Source organism: Urocitellus parryii, chromosome 8 (genome assembly GCF_045843805.1).
Source record: "Urocitellus parryii isolate mUroPar1 chromosome 8, mUroPar1.hap1, whole genome shotgun sequence".
NCBI lineage: Eukaryota > Metazoa > Chordata > Mammalia > Rodentia > Sciuridae > Urocitellus > Urocitellus parryii.
In genome coordinates, this window is record NC_135538.1 from 60,613,389 (window position 1) to 60,632,168 (window position 18,780).

An 18,780-nucleotide genomic window follows, 5' to 3' on the forward strand; every position below is an offset into this window, starting at 1 on the left:
CTCTCATGAATACAGATGTAGAAATCCCAAACAAAATTTTAGTAAATCACCCTAAGATGTATGAAGACACGAATGGTGTGACTCTACTTCATGTACAACCAGAAACATGAAAAATTGTGCTCTATGTGTGTTCTATGAATTGAAATGCATTCTGACATCATATATAATGAATTAGAATAAATAAAAAAATTTAAAAAACATATAAATGCATCAAAATTATGTTTAAAATGTCATGATACACTTTTGTATCTCCAAAAAAAAAAGTAAATCAAAACCAGCAATATATAAAAAGACATTACAGCCAAATACGGTTTGTTTCTTAAATATGAAGATTATTTGTTATCTGAAAATAGATGAATATAATTAACATTACCAGAAAAAAATGAGAAAAATCTCATGATTATCTCATCAATGTTTTAAAAAAAAAGCATTTGACAAAATTCCACACCGATTCATAATAAAAAAAAAAACCATTGCAAGCAGGCATATAAATGAATCTCCTTAATCTTATGGAGTATCTACAAAAAATCCACTGTAAGCATAATAATTAATGAAGAAATCAAAAGTTTTCCCTTTTGAGAAAATTGTGTATCCCTATGTAGAAGAATGATATTAGATCCCTATCTCTTACACTGCACAAAAGTCAACCCGAAGTAAATCCAAGACTTAGGAATTAGACAAGAAACTTTGCAAGTGCTAGAAGAAAACGATAGGTCAACATGTCAACATTGGCATAGGCACCAACTTCCTTAACAAAGACTCCTTAAGCTCAAGAAATAAAATGAATCATTAAGTGGGACAGCATCGAATTAAAAAGCTTTTGTATAGCAAAGGAAATTGTTTGAGAGTATGAAGAAAGGTGCCTACAGAATGGGAGAAAACCTTTGCCAGCTATTCCTCTGATGAAGGATTAATATCCAGAATATATAAATAACTCAAAAATATTAACACCAAAAAATAAATAAGTAAACCAATTAATGAATTGGGAAAAAAAACTAAACAGACTTTTCTCAAAAGCAAAAATACAAATGGCCAACAAATATATGAAAAAAAATGATCAACATCCCTGACAATTAGGGAAATGCAAATCAAAACTACATTGAAATTCCATCTTATTCCAGTTAGAATGGCAATCATCAAGAATAAAAATATGAATAATAATAAATATAAATAATAATAAATGCTTGCTAGGATGTGTGTGGGGGGTACACTCATACATTATGATAGGTTTGCAAATTAGATCAACCACTTTGGAAAACAGTATGGAGATTCCTCCAAAGAATAGAAATAGAACCACCATATGCCCCAGCTATCCCACTCCTCAATATTTATCCAAACGAACTAAAATCAATACACTGTACTGACACAGTCGCATCCATGTTTATAGCAGCACAATTCACAATAACCTAGTTACAGAACCAACCCAGGTGCCCATCAGCAGATGAATAGATAAAGAAAATGTGGTATTTGTACATAATAGAGTTTTACTCAGTCATGAAGAAGAATGAAATTATGACATTTGCTAGTAAATGGATGGAATTGAAGAACATGCTAAGTGAAATAGACCAGACTCAGAAAGTCAAGGGTCAAATGTTTTCTCTCATATGTAGAAACTAGACTAAAATAAGGGAAAAGGGGGAAGGGTGGAAACTCCATGAAAATAGAGGAGAGATCAGTGTAAATAGAAAAATGGGATTAAGCAGTAGGATGAGGGACAGGAAATGGAAGGAACTGCAGGATGAAATTGACCAAATTATGCTGTGTACATATATGAATATAGCACAGGGAATTTCACCTTTATGTTTATCTATAAGGCACAAATTAAAACAATAAATAAACAGAAGGAAGACCAATATAGTAGAGGAAGGAAAATAGGGAAAGGAAGAGGGGAGGAAAAGAGGAAGCACTGGAGCAAAAGTGAAACAAGTTAAATTCCATGCATGTATGATTATGTCAAAATGAACCAAACAATTTTGTTTAATGCACTAATAAAAACAGTTTTTTTTAAGTTTTCCCTTTGAAATAGGGAATGATAAAGAGGAGTGTTGTAGCCAGGTACAGGTCGCACGCCTGTAATTCCACTGGCTCTGGAGGCTGAGAGAGGAGGATTGCGAGTTCAAAGCCAGTCTCAGCAAAAAGTAAGGCACTAAGCAACTCAGTGAGACCTTGTCTCTGAATTAAAAAATACAAAATAGGGCTGGGCATGTGGCTCAGTGGTCGAATGCTCTTGAGTTCAATCCTTGGTGTCCCCATCCCCCCCAAAAAAGGAAGTTGCTTATATCACTTTTTGGTAAACATTGTGTTAGAGTCACATGCCACTATAATAGGATAAGAAAAACAAAAGTTAGAATATCCCTTTGAGCAAGGTAGTAAAAGCATACATATCAGGAGGGTTTTCTGGGGCACTACCAATGCTTGATCTTGGTGTTGGTTATACATGTTCACATTGTGAGAATTAATTGATTTAAAGACATATAATTTGTGTAGTTTCTCTGTGTATACTTCACTATAAATCTAACTACATTTTTTAATTTCATACCTTGATATGGCCATTAATATTTTATCCATTGTAGAATATTCCATATTTTATTTATTCATTTCTCTATTAATGTGTATTTAGAAAGTTTCCAACTTTTTTCTCTTGTGTGTAATGTTGGAATAAATCATTTTACTTTTCTGACCTCACAGGTTAATTTTTCTTTATCGGGTCTTCATGAAAAAGTGGAATTGGCTGGATCATAGTGATTATTCCAGTATATATTGCCAAGTTGCTCTCCAAAATAACTGTACCTATCTCTATTCAACTACTGGTGAATTGAGAATAATGGCCACTTTTTTTATTAATGTATATTAATTAGTGATTTTTTCCATTCATTTTTTTCTGATCATTTTCTCATTTCATTGCCAAAGTTATTTTTATTATCCCATGAATCATAATTTATTTAGTGTTTTATTTTCTTAGGCATTGCTTACTTTTATTTGGTTTTTGTTGTTGTTGTTGTTTGGTAGTGGTGTTGTTGTTTTTTTTTTTTTTTTTTTTAGTATGTGTGTGTACATGTGTGTGTGTGTGTGTGTGTGTGTGTGGTACAATGCATTGAAACTGGGGTATATACCACTGACTTACATTCCCATCCTTTTTTTTTTTTTTTTTTAAGTTTTCAGACAAGGTTTTGCTATGTTGCCCAGGCTGATCTCAAACTGTGATCCTCCTACCTCAGTCTCCTGAGTCACTGAGATTATGTGGGTGTAGCACCATTCTTATCCTTTTGTGTGTTGTATATACAAAATAAAATGAACTTTTTTGCAAGTGTTTCACCACATCTGAAAATCTTCATATATTCCACAATACCTAATATAATAATGTCTTCTTATATATACAAGCACTTAATGTTCACCAAATAAATTTTTAAAAAATCTTTGCTCACGCCTCTCTCCTATCATCCCTTTCTTGCCAACGCTCCTTTAATCTGTCCCAGTATTTATTCCATACCCTCTCGAGTACTTTATAAGTATGCTTTTCCCATTGTCTGGTCTTACCCTCTCTCTTGACTCTTCTTCTGAAAGTTACTAGTTTACTTCCTGTCAGCCTATGTTTATTTTCCATCTAGTAATTTATTTCCCTAGAATGACTTGTAGCAGTAAGTGCCTCCTATTGCATACCTACAATATGACTACTAGTAATGGCTTTCAACAAGTTATTATTACTTATTTTATTCTAGGAAAATATCATATTATTGTAGTATTTTTGTGAGACTCTGTCTCTGGCCCACTTCTTATTCACATTCAAATAAAAAATAACATACTTTTTGAAAAGAAAACAAGCATAAATTTTTATGTACTAGTTAATAATACAAGTTCTTTTTTTTTTTTAAAGAGAGAGTGAGAGAGGAGAGAGAGAGAATTTTTTTTTTTTAGTATTTATTTTTTAGTTCTCGGCGGACACAACATCTTTGTTGGTATGTGGTGCTGAGGATCAAACCCGGGCCGCACGCATTGCAGGCGAGCGCGCTACCGCTTGAGCCACATCCCCAGCCCAATAATACAAGTTCTTAAGTTCATAATACTAAGTGATTTTTGTGGTGAAAGGACATTGTAAATATCCCCCAAATCTCCACAAAATAATTTGGAAAGAATTACTCACAAATTATACACAAAATATATAAATTACACAAAACACGTTTGTATCTTAGAATGTAAAATCTGAATCTATACTATTTGAGATAAATTAAGTGTACTTTGTTTAATGGTCATACTTATTTTCCATGCCTTATCCACTATGCAGCTTATTAGGAGTGCTATCTGACCACTTAAATGCAGAGATCGCTGGTGGTACAATAACATCTAAGCAAGATGCAATGGACTATATCACCTGGACTTACTTTTTCCGACGTCTTATCATGAACCCCAGGTAAGTGCAGGGCTTTTTTGAAAAGAAATTATCTTTTTGTTTTACACTGGAACAAGATGTATTTGAAATTAATAAACTCTAAAATTGAATACATACAAAAAAAGTTAGAACTTTGGACTTTGTAGGTCTATGGATTTGTCCAAAAAAGTCAGATTTGTCCAAAAATTCTGATGTAATCGCATTGTATTATATCAAAAATCAATTGGTTATGTGTTTTTGATAACTTCACTTATTTTAATTATCTTAAAGATATTTTGAAGAGTTTGCTGTTTAGTTGGGATTCAATACATCTGAAGCCCTTTGGAAATGTGTGAAACTATGATAGTGAAAAAATTAGGGCTGGGGTTGTGGCTCAGTGATAGAGCACTTGCCTTGCATGTGTGAGGCATTGGGTTCGATCCCCAGGACCCACATAAAACAACTAAACAAAATAAAGGTATGGTGTTCATCTACAACTAAAAATGTTTTTAAAAATTTAAATTGGGGAGTGGTAGATAATTTTTATTCTTGACAGTATGTTATATCTTCATTTAGCCCCTGCTATTATCTAATATCATGCTAAATGCTTAGATGTAAAGGTAAGTACAACATCCCCTATCTTCAAGTACTGATGGTATAGTATGAAAAAACACATGTATGGAACAGGAGTAGTAATAGGTAGAAAGGATTCAGACAGAAAAATACTGTATGAGTAAAAAGTCTCAGGGACTGAGTCAAGTGTTTAGAAAATATGAAAAAGATTGATGTACCTTAAGGAATATGGAGATTGTCTTGACAAGAAAGTGTGCGAAGACCAGAGGGTAAAGGATCTGTTGACTGTATATATCTGATCCTTTTGGAATCCTAATGGAATGACCCATTGGAAGTTCTTAAACATGGATTGATGTCACCAAATTTAGTTTTCATTTCAATACTGTGATACTATAATAGGGAATCCAATGGAATGGGGAGAAAATATACCAGTTAGGAAGTTATTTAATGATAAGATGAGAACTTTAACATGCAGAGGCAGTGAAGTAAGGGTGGAATTTGAGGGATATGCTGAAGTAAAAATTAAAAAAATTAAAATTAAATGAAAATTAAAAAAAACATTACAAGGCCTTCAGTAGAGAGACCCTAAGATATGATGCTCCACTTTGCTTTTGATGAAGTTACAGTTTTATTTTTTTCACCATCCTTTTGACTACTGCCATATGGACTTCCCACCGTCATTTCAAATGTACCATGTATAAAACTGACTTAATGATAAAAATCATCAAAATCCTCCACTAATCCAACTTTATTACTTTTGATAATATTATCACTGTATCTGTTTGCCCTAACTTCACACTCCAGACTTGCATTTTAATTTTCACTCTCCCTTGCAGCTCTCCAACTGCTTAACCTGCTTTTAGTCTATCCCTAATCTAGTCTCATTTGTAAACCATTAAATAGTATTGATCAGAAATTAAATGAATTATACAAGAGTTGGAAGCCAGATGAGGTTAGTTTTCTTTAAAATTAGATAATAAGAAGGAAATTGCCCAGTGTTTACATTTTTTTCAACCATGAGAGTGAAATGAGTCAAGAGCACAGTTGGAAACACCATTCAGAGTAGGAGTCCCACAGAGAAGGAACTGGAGTAGGCATCACTCCTGTTGCTCTAGTTAGAAACTGTCTTCTATGTAATAATACTTTGGGTAATAAACAGTAGTAATTAAGAGCAGAACAACAAGCTCAGGGAAGAGACTTATCACAATAGACAAAGGATGAAATTTTGAGAGGAAATTATACTAAGCCTCTGTTCCAGGGAATTTCTTGAGTTTTGGCATTTGTATGTCTCCTGCTTACTCATGTTTGTAATCAGTGTAGTCCATGTAAATAAACAAATATTCCTTGGCTCACATTGCTTCCCCTACTTGATATCTGATAGACATCTAAGGAAATTTGGTATTGACAATATGTTATATCTTCATTTAGTATTGACTTTGCTTAGAGTACTTAGTACATGTGGCAGCTGCTTTTCCTGTCCTCCTACTGCCCATAGGAGGATCAGATGTCCTACCACCGCCACCAAAGGGCTAGAATCAATTGAGGGAGACATTAACTCACATACTTCTAAGTAAGAGGTTCCTCTCACTGGTGCTCTTGTGATCACTCTTCTTCCTGCCTGCAGTATCTAACCCATCTAGCCCTGGCAGTCTTAAAAGTCCAGTCATACATTGATAAATGCAGCTTTAATTGATTTCCAAGAGGTGAAAGTTTATCTACTCTTGATCATCCATATCATATATGTTGGTTCCCTTTAGTAGCTGACTATGCATATTTTGAGATACCCCTAAAAAAGAATATGCAGTACTCATGTAAATTTTTTTTATAAAAATTTACTATAAAAAGAAAGACCACACAAAGCATCTCAACTTATTTCAAAGTTTAGAGATCAATGCATTCTCAGTACAAAATGTAACAAAATTGAATATCCCCTATGCTAAATGCTTGGGAACAGAAATATTTGGATTTCAGATTTTTGGAGGTTTCAGAATATCTATTTACATATACATAAATGAGATATCTTGGGAATGTGATTCGAGTCTAAATACAAATTCATTTATGTGTCTTATAGACTTTATGCTGAAGGTAAGGTTATTCAGTATGTTTAGTATGCCTGCATTTTGACTGTTACCTTATCACATAAGGTGAGGTGTGGAATTTTCCTCTTGTGACTTTGTATCATTGGTCAAAATATTTTATATTTTGAAGCATTGCAGATTAGGATTGTTCAATCTGTAAAACCAGAAATAGACAATAAAAAGAATGATAAACAAATTCTAACTGTTTGAGATTTTAAAATATTTATTCCAGTGAAAGGTAAAATCAAATAAAAGACTAGAGCTATTAAAAAAAATAATAAGTGTTACGTAGCAAACAAAGCTTCTGGATTCAAACAAAAGCACAGTTCCAAGGAATATTTAGACCTTTAAAGACCTAAAAAATAAAATAACTAAGCGTTCATCTCAAAAGAAACTATGTGAACAACAATAGCAGAGCATAAATACAGGAATTTATAAACATAAAATGAAATTAATCAGGAAACAATAATTCTCACTAGCAATTATTATTGAGTGTCTACTGTATTTGAGATGTTATTTCAAGAGCTTTAACTCATTTAGTACTGTATGATCTCCCTTCTATATATGAAGGAACTGAAGTAACTGAAAAGTAAGCAACTTTCTCACAATAACACAGCTCATGAATAGCAGAAGCAATACTGGCATTCCATCACATTTGCTGTCACTGGGCTCATTATCAGGTCCAGAGCTCAAGCATTCACTCCCTATCCACTTCTCTTCCACTGCTATGCTGAAAAGTTTCTTGATTTAAACCATATGATACTAATTTTCAGTATATGACAATCATGTTCATTTGATGCTATCTCCCAAACCATAAATGGTCAGTTTTAATGTGTATACCTTCACATGGAGATAAAAATGGAAAACTGTGCCTAAAATAAGTTTAACAATTTACATATTTTACCTAATAAGCTGTAATCAAATTTTGCTACTTTCTTTCTAATTTACTTTTTTAAAAATTGCTATAAACTTTTGTATGTGGAATTCTAAATTTTCTTTTTCTCCATTTTAATTGACAAATAATATCTATATTTATGGGATAAATGTGAGATATTTCAATACATGCATACATTATAAATGTTTTCTGCATATAAATGAGGTTATGCAATATTTGTCTCAGTCCCTGACTTATTTTTATTAGCGTAACATCCTCTATATTCATTTCATGCTGTTGCAAAAGCAAGTATTTTGTTCTTTCTTATGGCTGAATATATTACATTGTATATATACCACATTTTTTAAATCCATTTATGTGTCAATGAACATTTAGATTGTTTCCATAATTTTGCTATTATAAGCACTGCTACAGTGAATATGGGGAGTTCCATATACTGGTTTCAGTTTCTTTGGGTATATAACCAGTAGTAGGATTGTTGGATCATAATAGTAAATCTATGTTTAGTTTTGTTAGGATCCTACATACTGTTTTTCAAAATGTCTTTAGTAATTTAAATTCCTACCAGTATTGCACAAAGGTTCACTTCACATCCTCATGGCTGCCTCTTAATTATATTTTTTCATTACTGTGTATGTTAAAATCTTCTTTCCACAAAGCTGCAATCAAACAAAGGCCCAGGAGTTGAGAAAACTGGTAAATTTTATTTTACTTATTTTTCAGATCTACTTAAAGTATTACAAAGGCTAACATCAGTGTCTCAAATGAAAGACTTGTATTCTGTGTAGTTTTAATTTTTCCTTAATACTCCCTATCATCCAGTGACATAAATTGAGATTTGACCTTTCTTGGGTGGGAAGAGAATATATGCAAGCTCATCTGCCTGCATATGTGTAACAGACAAGTTTATTTAACCATTGAAAAGGAATGCTGTTTTCAAAATATGGTCACACAAAGATAAATAAAGATGACCTGATGTTCCAGCCCCTGTCAGTTGTACTGTAAAGTCCCCGTCACACCACATCCAAAGTAAAACTTCTATTAGTGAAGATTTTGCCCATTGTTCCTCAGCTGCTCACGATTTCTGTTTATATTCCTATGCATGTGTGTATTTTATATATATGTGTGTGTGTGTGTGTAGTGTGTGCAAATACATACCTATGTACATATAAGGATATATAAATTTTGCATAAATATGTGTGCACACACATACATATATACATTTGCTTGTTCAAATGTATATAAACAGATGTGCTGCTTTCATAAAGTATAATATATTCCAAGTTGAGTTCTGGATTCAATTTGTATTTTCAGTTTTAGTCTTCGTTTTTCCCCTGAGAAAGCTTTTAAATATTTCTAGGGCAAAATTTTGTGATAGTTTCAGCTGTCCCTGCAACCACTTTCATTATTTGTGTCATTATTACTGCTGCATAATCTGAACATAAAAAAACATGGTGCTGTAACAAATGACTTCTCAGTACTGACAGTTATAGCAGCAGCATTTCAATACTGATGAAAAATTTCCCAGCGAGATATCTGGCCAGGTTTACATAAACCAAACAGGAAATGACTGCCACTATTCACATTAAATCCAAACTGTTTGGTGTAACTTTTGCTATGTTTTACATTACTATAAAATCTCTTTCATTCCCAATTGATGAAATTTCATCTGTATTAAGGTTGAAAAAAGATAACTTTGAGATTTCATGTCTGGTGTTCTTGTTTGTCCTTTAATAATATCTTGTAAAGATAATTTTTGAAAAGTTGTTCTAGTTTTCGATTGTTTAAATTTTATGAACTTTTAAAATTTTTATGACAGGGAGAGGTTTGTTATGACTTTGTCCCAATGGACTGCTAATAGAAGTTAGCCTGTCTAGCCCATGTGCTAGATGCTGTCAGTATCAAACTGCCTTTGACTTTCACACCTCTCAGGGGACTAGTAATTGTTGTGTTCAAACAGCCTGTAATTGTGATCCCGCTGGCTTTCTCAGTACGCTTCTGGCTATTAGAATCATTAAACAACTCAGCACCTGTTAACAGCATTGTAAATATTCAACCCTGCTTGTGTGCAGGTTGAGTCCAATATAGAGAAATCTTACAGAGCTCAGTCTCATAAATTAGAGCTTCTGACAAGTCAATTATTGTGAAACTGGGTTTCTCTGTGAAATAAATGAAATAGCATGCTGACAAAAAGGTAGGCTGTCTGTTTATAGCAAAGGGAAGATAATGACTTGATGATTCAAAGCACTGGGCATGAAACTACATTGTATCCTTTATCTGTAATTAAACAGTTGCATAAATTTTCTGTTTAAACAACCTGTAAATTATAAATTTTATACTGTGGAGAATACAACATGAAAACAGACCTTTTTACTTAGCTGTTGTATGCTTTTTCAAGTTGGTAAAGGGATTATTGAAATGAATGATAAGTAATATTTTAAGATAAATGCTTATACTTGTTCAGGCTAGAAATTGTATAATAGCTGAAAAGTTCATTCAACAGAAGTAAAGGCCATATTGCGCTGTAAATACAGATCATATAAATCTAAACTCCATTCTTTACTCACACAAAAGTGTCCGAGTATATGAACTCTAAAGTGTCGAATATATGAACTCTCAAAAATCTGTGTATCTTAAAAAGTAATTTAATTTAAATTTAGTTTTATTATTTTACTATGATTGCAAATTATATAGCTAATTAAGATGTAACATTTTAATTTTAAAGGATTTAAAAATTTTAAGTGACCTTAGCCTTCATTTCAAATGCTAGCAAAGAATATTTGGAAAAGATCAGTGAAGTTCAGTTACCTGAATTGAATTTTGCACCGCTTCTTGTAAATTCACTAGGATTTTGGTGAGCAAATTTGGGAATAAAATTTTAAAATGAATATCAATGATTTTTATGCTTTTCTATTCAAATAACTATCAAATTTTAATAAGCTAGATTATTAGTAATATTTTAATAAGATCATCAGATAGTATGTTATAGAGAGACATAATTTTAGTTGGCTTTTCTTTTTTTTTTTTTTTTTTTTCTTTTTTTTTTTTTTTATTGGTCGTTCATAACATTACATAGTTCATAATACATCATATTACACAGTTTGATTCACGTGGATTATGAACTCCCCCTTTTACCCCATATACAAATTGCTGTATCATATCAGTTTCCCTTCCATTGCTTGACATATTGCCTTTCTAGTGTCTGATGTATTCTGCTGTCTGTCCTATTCTCTACTGTCCCCCCTCCCCTCCCCTCCCCTCCCCTCCCCTTTTCTTTCTCTACCCCTTCTACTGTAAATCATTTCTTCCATTTGTATTATCTTGTCTTGCCCCTCCTTTCCTCTTATATGACATTTTGTATAACCCTGAGGATCGCCTTCCATTTCCATGCAATTTCCCTTCTCACTCCCTTTCCCTCCCACCTCTCATCCCTGTTTAATGTAAATCTTCTTCTCAAGCTCTTCGTCCCTACCCTGTCCTTGTTTACTCCCCTTATATCAAAGGAGTCATTTGGTATTTGTTTTTTAAAGATTGACTAGCTTCACTTAGCATAATCTGCTCTAATGCCATCCATTTTCCTCCAAATTCTATGATTTTGTCATTTTTTAATGCAGAATAATACTCCATAGTATATAAATGCCACATTTTTTTTATCCATTCATCTATTGAAGGGCATCTAGGCTGGTTCCACAGTCTTGCTATCGTGAATTGAGCTGCTATGAACATCGATGTAGCAGTGTCCCTGTAGCATGCTCTTGTTAGGGCTTTAGGGAATAGACCGAGAAGGGGAATAGCTGGGTCAAATGGTGGTTCCATTCCCAGCTTTCCGAGAAATCTCCATACTGCTTTCCAAATTGGCTGCACCAATTTGCAGTCCCACCAGCAATGAACAAGAGTGCCCTTTTCCCCACATCCTCTCCAGCACTTATTGTTGTTTGACTTCCTAATGGCTGCCAGTCTTACTGGAGTGAGATGGTATCTTAGGGTAGTTTTGATTTGCATTTCTCTGACTGCTAGCGATGGTGAGCATTTTTTCATGTACTTGTTGATTGATTGTATGTCCTCCTCTGAGAAGTGTCTATTCAGGTCCTTGGCCCATTTATTGATTGGGTTATTTGTTATCTTATTGTCTAATTTTTTGAGTTCTTTGTATATTCTGGTTATTAGGGCTCTATCTGAAGTGTGTGGAGTAAAGATTTGTTCCCAGGATGTAGGCTCCCTGTTTATCTCTCTTATTGTTTCTTTTGCTGAGAAAAAACTTTTTAGTTTGAGTAAGTCCCATTTGTTGATTCTATTTGTTAACTCTAGCGCTATGGGTGTCCTATTGAGGAATTTGGAGCCCGACCCCACAGCATGTAGGTCGTAGCCAACTTTTTCTTCTATCAGATGCCATGTCTCTGATTTAATATCAAGCTCCTTGATCCATTTTGAGTTAACTTTTGTGCACGGGGAGAGATAGGGATTCAGATTCATTTTGGTGCAAATGGATTTCCAGTTTTCCCAGCACCATTTGTTGAAGATGCTATCTTTCCTCCATTGCATGCTTTTAGCCCCTTTATCAAAAATAAGATAGTTGTAGTTTTGTGGATTGGTTACTGTGTCCTCTATTCTGTACCATTGGTCCACCCGCCTGTTTTGGTACCAGTACCATGCTGTTTTTGTTACTATTGCTCTGTAGTATAGTTTGAAGTCTGGTATCGCTATACCGCCTGATTCACACTTCCTGCTTAGTATTGTTTTTGCTATTCTGGGTCTTTTATTATTCCATATGAATTTCATGATTCTTTTATCGATTTCTGCAAGATATGCTGTTGGGATTTTGATTGGCATTGCATTGAACTTATATAGGACTTTTGGTAATATCGCCATTTTGATGATGTTAGTTCTGCCTATCCATGAGCAGGGTATATTTTTCCATCTTCTAAGGTCTTCTTCTATATCTTTCTTTAGGGTTCTGTAATTTTCATTGTATAAATCTTTCACCTCTTTTGTTAGGTTGATTCCCAAGTATTTTATTTTTTGGGGGGATATTGTGAATGGAGTAGTTGTCCTCATTTCCGTTTCGGAGGATTTGTTGCTGATATACAGGAATGCCTTTGATTTATGCGTGTTGATCTTATATCCTGCCACTTTGCTGAATTCATTTATTAGCTCTAATAGCTTCTTTGTAGACCCTTTTGGGTCTGCTAGGTATAGAATCATATCATCTGCAAATAGTGATAATTTAAGTTCTTCTTTTCCTATTTTTATGCCTTTAATTTCTTTCGTCTGCCTTATTGCTCTGGCCAGTGTTTCGAGGACTATGTTGAACAGAAGTGGTGAGAGAGGGCATCCCTGTCTTGTACCAGATCTTAGAGGGAATGCCTTCAATTTTTCTCCATTCAGAATGATGCTGGCCTGTGGCTTATCATAGATTGCTTTTACAATGTTGAGGTATGATCCAGTTATCCCTAATTTTTCTAGAGTTTTGAACATAAAGGGATGCTGTACTTTGTCGAATGCTTTTTCTGCATCTATCGAGATGATCATATGGTTCTTATTTTTAAGTCTATTGATGTGGTGGATAACATTTATTGATTTCCGTATATTGAACCAACCTTGCATACCAGGGATGAATCCTACTTGATCATGGTGTATAATTTTTTTGATATGTATTTGAATCCGATTCGCCAGAATTTTATTGAGGATTTTTGCATCAAGGTTCATTAGAGATATTGGTCTGTAGTTTTCTTTCTTTGAAGTGTCTTTGTCTGGTTTCGGAATCAGGGTGATGTTGGCCTCGTAGAATGAATTTGGAAGTTCTCCCTCTTTTTCTATTTCCTGAAATAGCTTGAAAAGTATTGGTGTTAGTTCCTCTTTAAAGGTTTTGTAAAACTCTGCTGTATACCCGTCCGGTCCTGGGCTTTTCTTAGTTGGTAGTCTTTTGATGGTTTCTTCTATTTCCTCTATTGTTATTGGTCTGTTTAGGTTGTCTATATCCTCCTGGCTCAATCTGGGCAGATCGTAAGACTCAAGGAATTTATCTATGCCTTCACTATCTTCTATTTTATTGGAGTATAAGGATTCAAAGTAATTTCTGATTATCTTCTGTATTTCTGTAGTGTCTGTTGTGATATTGCCTTTTTCATCCCGTATGCTAGTAATTTGGGTTCTCTCTCTTCTTCTCTTCGTTAGCATGGCTAAGGGTCTGTCAATTTTATTTATTTTTTCAAAGAACCAGCTTTTAGTTTTGTCAATTTTTTCAATTGTTTCTTTTGTTTCAAATTCATTAATTTCAGCTCTGATTTTAATTATTTCTTGCCTTCTACTTCTTTTGCTGTTGTTTTGCTCTTCTTTTTCTAGGATTTTGAGATGAAGTATGAGATCATTTATTTGTTGGTTTTTTCTTTTTTTGAGGAATGAACTCCAAGCAATGAATTTTCCTCTTAGAACTGCTTTCAATGTGTCCCAAAGATTCCGATATGTTGTGTCTGTGTTTTCATTTAACTCTAGGAATTTTTTAATTTCCTCCTTGATGTCTTCTAATACCCATTGATCACTCAGCAACCTATTGTTCATTCTCCAGGTGGTGCTTGATTTTTCCTTTCTTCTTTTATCATTGATTTTCAGTTTCATTCCATTATGATCAGACAAGATGCATGGTATTATCTCTACCTCTTTGTATTGTCTAAGAGTTGCCCTGTGACATAGTATATGGTCTATTTTTGAGAAGGTTCCATGTGCTGCTGAGAAAAAAGTGTAGCTACTTGATGTTGGGTGGTATAGTCTATATATGTCAATTAAGTCTAGGTTGTTAATTGTGTTATTGAGTTCTATAGTTTCCTTATTTAACTTTTGTTTGGAAGATCTGTCCAGTGGTGAGAGAGGTGTGTTGAAGTCTCCCATGATTACTGTATGGTGGTCTATTAGACTCTTGAACTTGAGAAGAGTTTGCTTGATGAACACGGCTGCACCATTATTTGGGGCATATATATTTATGATTGTTATGTCTTGTTGGTGTATGGTTCCCTTGAGCAGTATGAAGTGTCCTTCTTTATCCCTTTTGATTAGCTTTGGCTTGAAATCTATTTTATTAGATATGAGTATGGACACTCCTGCTTGTTTCCGTGGTCCATATGAGTGATATGATTTTTCCCAACCTTTCACCTTCAGTCTATGTACATCTTTTCCTATCAAATGCGTCTCCTGTAGACAGCATATTGTTGGGTCTTGTTTTGTGATCCATTCTACTAGCCTGTGTCTCTTAATTGGTGAGTTTAAGCCATTAACATTTAGGGTTATTATTGAGATATGGTTTGTTCTTCTATCCATATTTGTTTATTGATGTTACTAAACCTGATTTGTTATCCTCTTTGACTACTTTCCCCCCTTTACTGTCCAACCTCCCATTGTTGGTTATCAATGTTATTTTCCATTTCCTCTTCCTGTAATGTTTTGCCAAGGATTTTTTGAAGAGATGGTTTTCTAGCTGCGAATTCTTTTAACTTTTGTTTATCATGGAAGGTTTTAATTTCATCTTCTAACCTGAAGCTTAATTTCGCCGGATACACGATTCTTGGTTGGAATCCATTTTCTTTAAGCGTTTGAAATATGTTATTCCAGGATCTTCTAGCTTTTAGAGTCTGTGTTGAGAGATCAGCTGTTATCCTGATTGGTTTACCCCTAAATGTAATCTGCTTCCTTTCCCTTGTAGCTTTTAAAATTCTCTCCTTATTCTGTATGTTGGACATCTTCATTATAATGTGTCTAGGTGTGGATCTCTTATGATTTTGCACATTCGGCGTCCTGTAGGCTTCTAGGATTTGGGATTCTGTCTCATTCTTCAAGTCTGGGAAGTTTTCTTGTATTATTTCACTGAATAGATTGCTTAATCCTTTGGTTTGGAGCTCTGTGCCTTCCTGTATCCCAATGACTCTTAAGTTTGGTCTTTTGATATTATCCCATAGCTCTTGAATGTGCTGCTCATGGTTTCTTAGTAGACTTGCTGAGCTATCTATGTTCTTTTCAAGTTGAAATACTCTGTCTTCATTGTCTGATGTTCTATCTTCTAAGTGATCCACTCTGCTGGTAGTATTCTCAATTGAGTTTTTAAGTTGGTTTATTGTTTCCTGCATTTCTAGTATTTCTATTTGTTTGTTTTTTATTACCTCTATCTCCCTGTGAAATTGATCTTTTACCTCCTGGATTTGTTTGTCGATGTGATCTTTCATTGTCTGATTTTGCTGTCTCATGTCTTCCTTGAGACTCCAGATCATCTGAAGCATGTATGTCCTGAGCTCTCTATCTGACATTCCATCTGTTGCAGCTATTACCTCTTCTAAAGTTGAGTTGACCTGCATTGCCTGTGGTCCTTTCTTTCCTTGTCGTTTCATACCGCTGGCGTTTCTTTCTGCTTGGTGAAATTGTTGTGTCTTTGATATTTTCCCTCTATTTATTTATATTGCTCTTGTATAGTTGGAAAATCACTCTTGCAGGGCAGGTAGTGGTTGTGATCCTCCTCCAATTAGTGTGAACCATCTACCATGCTGGCAGGCCCTAGGTCTGCTTTGCTGGTCGGTCAAAGGTCCACCTACTCAGCAGGCGCCAGGGGCACCTGTGTCACTCCGTAGGTTGCTGGGCCTAACCTCCTGATGGGTTGCAGGTTCGCCTCGTTTGCAGGCTCTGGGGGAGGGGCCGATTCCACCCCTCAGCAGGCTTTGGGCCCGCTCTGCTGTTGTTCACAGTCCCCCGCCTACCTGCAGACACTGGGGGAGGGGACGGGCCTAGCCCTCAGCCGTCCACCGGACCTGTCCTAGTGGGTCCGGTCCGCGTTCCCTGCAGGCGCGTGTATCTGCTGTCTCTTGGCTGGTTGCTGGGCCTGACCCGCCCGCCCTAGGCTTGCAGGTTCGCCTCGCTTGCAGGCACTGGGGGAGGGGCCGGTTCCGCCCCTCAGCAGGCTTTGGGGCCGCTCTGCTTTTGTTCACAGTCCCCCGCCTACCTGCAGACACTGGGGGAGGGGACGGGCCTAGCCCTCAGCCGTCCACCGGACCTGTCCTAGTGGGTCCAGTCCGCGTTCCCTGCAGGCGCGTGTATCTGCTGTCACTTGGCTGGTTGCTGGGCCTGACCCGCCCGCCCGTGGCTTGCAGGGTCGCCTCGCTTGCAGGCACTGGGGGAGGGGCCGGTTCCACCCCTCAGCAGGCTTTGGGCCCGCTCTGCTTTTGTTCACAGTCCCCCGCCTACCTGCAGACACTGGGGGAGGGGACGGGCCTTGCCCTCAGCCGTCCACCAGACCTGTCCTAGTGGGTCCAGTCCGCGTTCCCTGCAGGCGCGTGTATCTGCTGTCACTTGGCTGGTTGCTGGGCCTGACCCGCCCGCCCGTGGCTTGCAGGGTCGCCTCGCTTGCAGGCACTAGGGGAGGGGCCGGTTCCGCCCCTCAGCAGGCTTTGGGGCCGCTCTGCTTTTGTTCACAGTCCCCCGCCTACCTGCAGACACTGGGGGAGGGGACGGGCCTTGCCCTCAGCTGTCCACCGGACCTGTCCTAGTGGGTCCGGTCTGTGTTCCCCGCAGGCACGTGTATCTGCTGTCTCTTGGCTGGTTGCTGGGCCTGACCCGCCCGCCCGTGGCTTGCAGGTTCGCCTCGCTTGCAGGCACTAGGGGAGGGGCCGGTTCCGCCCCTCAGTAGGCTTTGGGGCCGCTCTGCTGTTGTTCCCAGTCCCCCGCCTACCTGCAGACACTGGGGGAGGGGACGGGCCTAGCCCTCAGCTGTCCACCGGACCTGTCCTAGTGGGTCCAGTCCGCGTTCCCTGCAGGCGCGTGTATCTGCTGTCACTTGGCTGGTTGCTGGGCCTGACCCGCCCGCCCGTGGCTTGCAGGGTCGCCTCGCTTGCAGGCACTAGGGGAGGGGCCGGTTCCGCCCCTCAGCAGGCTTTGGGGCCGCTCTGCTTTTGTTCCCAGTCCCCCGCCTACCTGCAGACACTGGGGGAGGGGACGGGCCTTGCCCTCAGCTGTCCACCGGACCTGTCCTAGTGGGTCCAGTCCGCGTTCCCCGCAGGCGCGTGTATCTGCTGTCTCTCGGCTGGTTGCTGGGCCTGACCCGCCCGCCCGTGGCTTGCAGGGTCGCCTCGCTTGCAGGCACTGGGGGAGGGGCCGGTTCCGCCCCTCAGCAGGCTTTGGGGCAGCTCTGCTTTTGTTCACAGTCCCCCGCCTACCTGCAGACACTGGGGGAGGGGACGGGCCTTTCCCTCAGCTGTCCACCGGACCTGTCCTAGTGGGTCCGGTCTGTGTTCCCCGCAGGCACGTGTATCTGCTGTCTCTTGGCTGGTTGCTGGGCCTGACCCGCCCGCCCGTGGCTTGCAGGTTCGCCTCGCTTGCAGGCACTGGGGGAGGGGCCGGTTCCGCCCCTCAGTAGGCTTTGGGGCCGCTCTGCTGTTGTTCCCAGTCCCCCGCCTACCTGCAGACACTGGGGGAGGGGACGGGCCTAGCCCTCAGCCGTCCACCGGACCTGTCCTAGTGGGTCCAGTCCGCGTTCCCTGCAGGCGCGTGTATCTGCTGTCACTTGGCTGGTTGCTGGGCCTGACCCGCCCGCCCGTGGCTTGCAGGGTCGCCTCGCTTGCAGGCACTAGGGGAGGGGCCGGTTCCGCCCCTCAGCAGGCTTTGGGGCCGCTCTGCTTTTGTTCACAGTCCCCCGCCTACCTGCAGACACTGGGGGAGGGGACGGGCCTTGCCCTCAGCTGTCCACCGGACCTGTCCTAGTGGGTCCAGTCCGCGTTCCCTGCAGGCGCGTGTATCTGCTGTCACTTGGCTGGTTGCTGGGCCTGACCCGCCCGCCCGTGGCTTGCAGGGTCGCCTCGCTTGCAGGCACTAGGGGAGGGGCCGGTTCCGCCCCTCAG

The 18,780-nt window shown here is 38.4% G+C and overlaps 1 protein-coding gene across 2 annotated transcripts in view; it reads left to right on the forward strand.

Annotated features, from left to right (window-relative positions):
• Ascc3 (activating signal cointegrator 1 complex subunit 3) overlaps window positions 1-18,780 on the forward strand; it is a 348,955-nt gene that overhangs the window by 251,690 nt on the left and 78,485 nt on the right. For both annotated transcript variants that reach the window (XM_077801715.1, XM_077801716.1), the window contains exon 34: window positions 4,283-4,408. In XM_077801715.1, coding sequence (XP_077657841.1) covers window positions 4,283-4,408 — 126 coding nt within the window. The remainder of the gene's footprint in view (window positions 1-4,282; window positions 4,409-18,780) is intronic.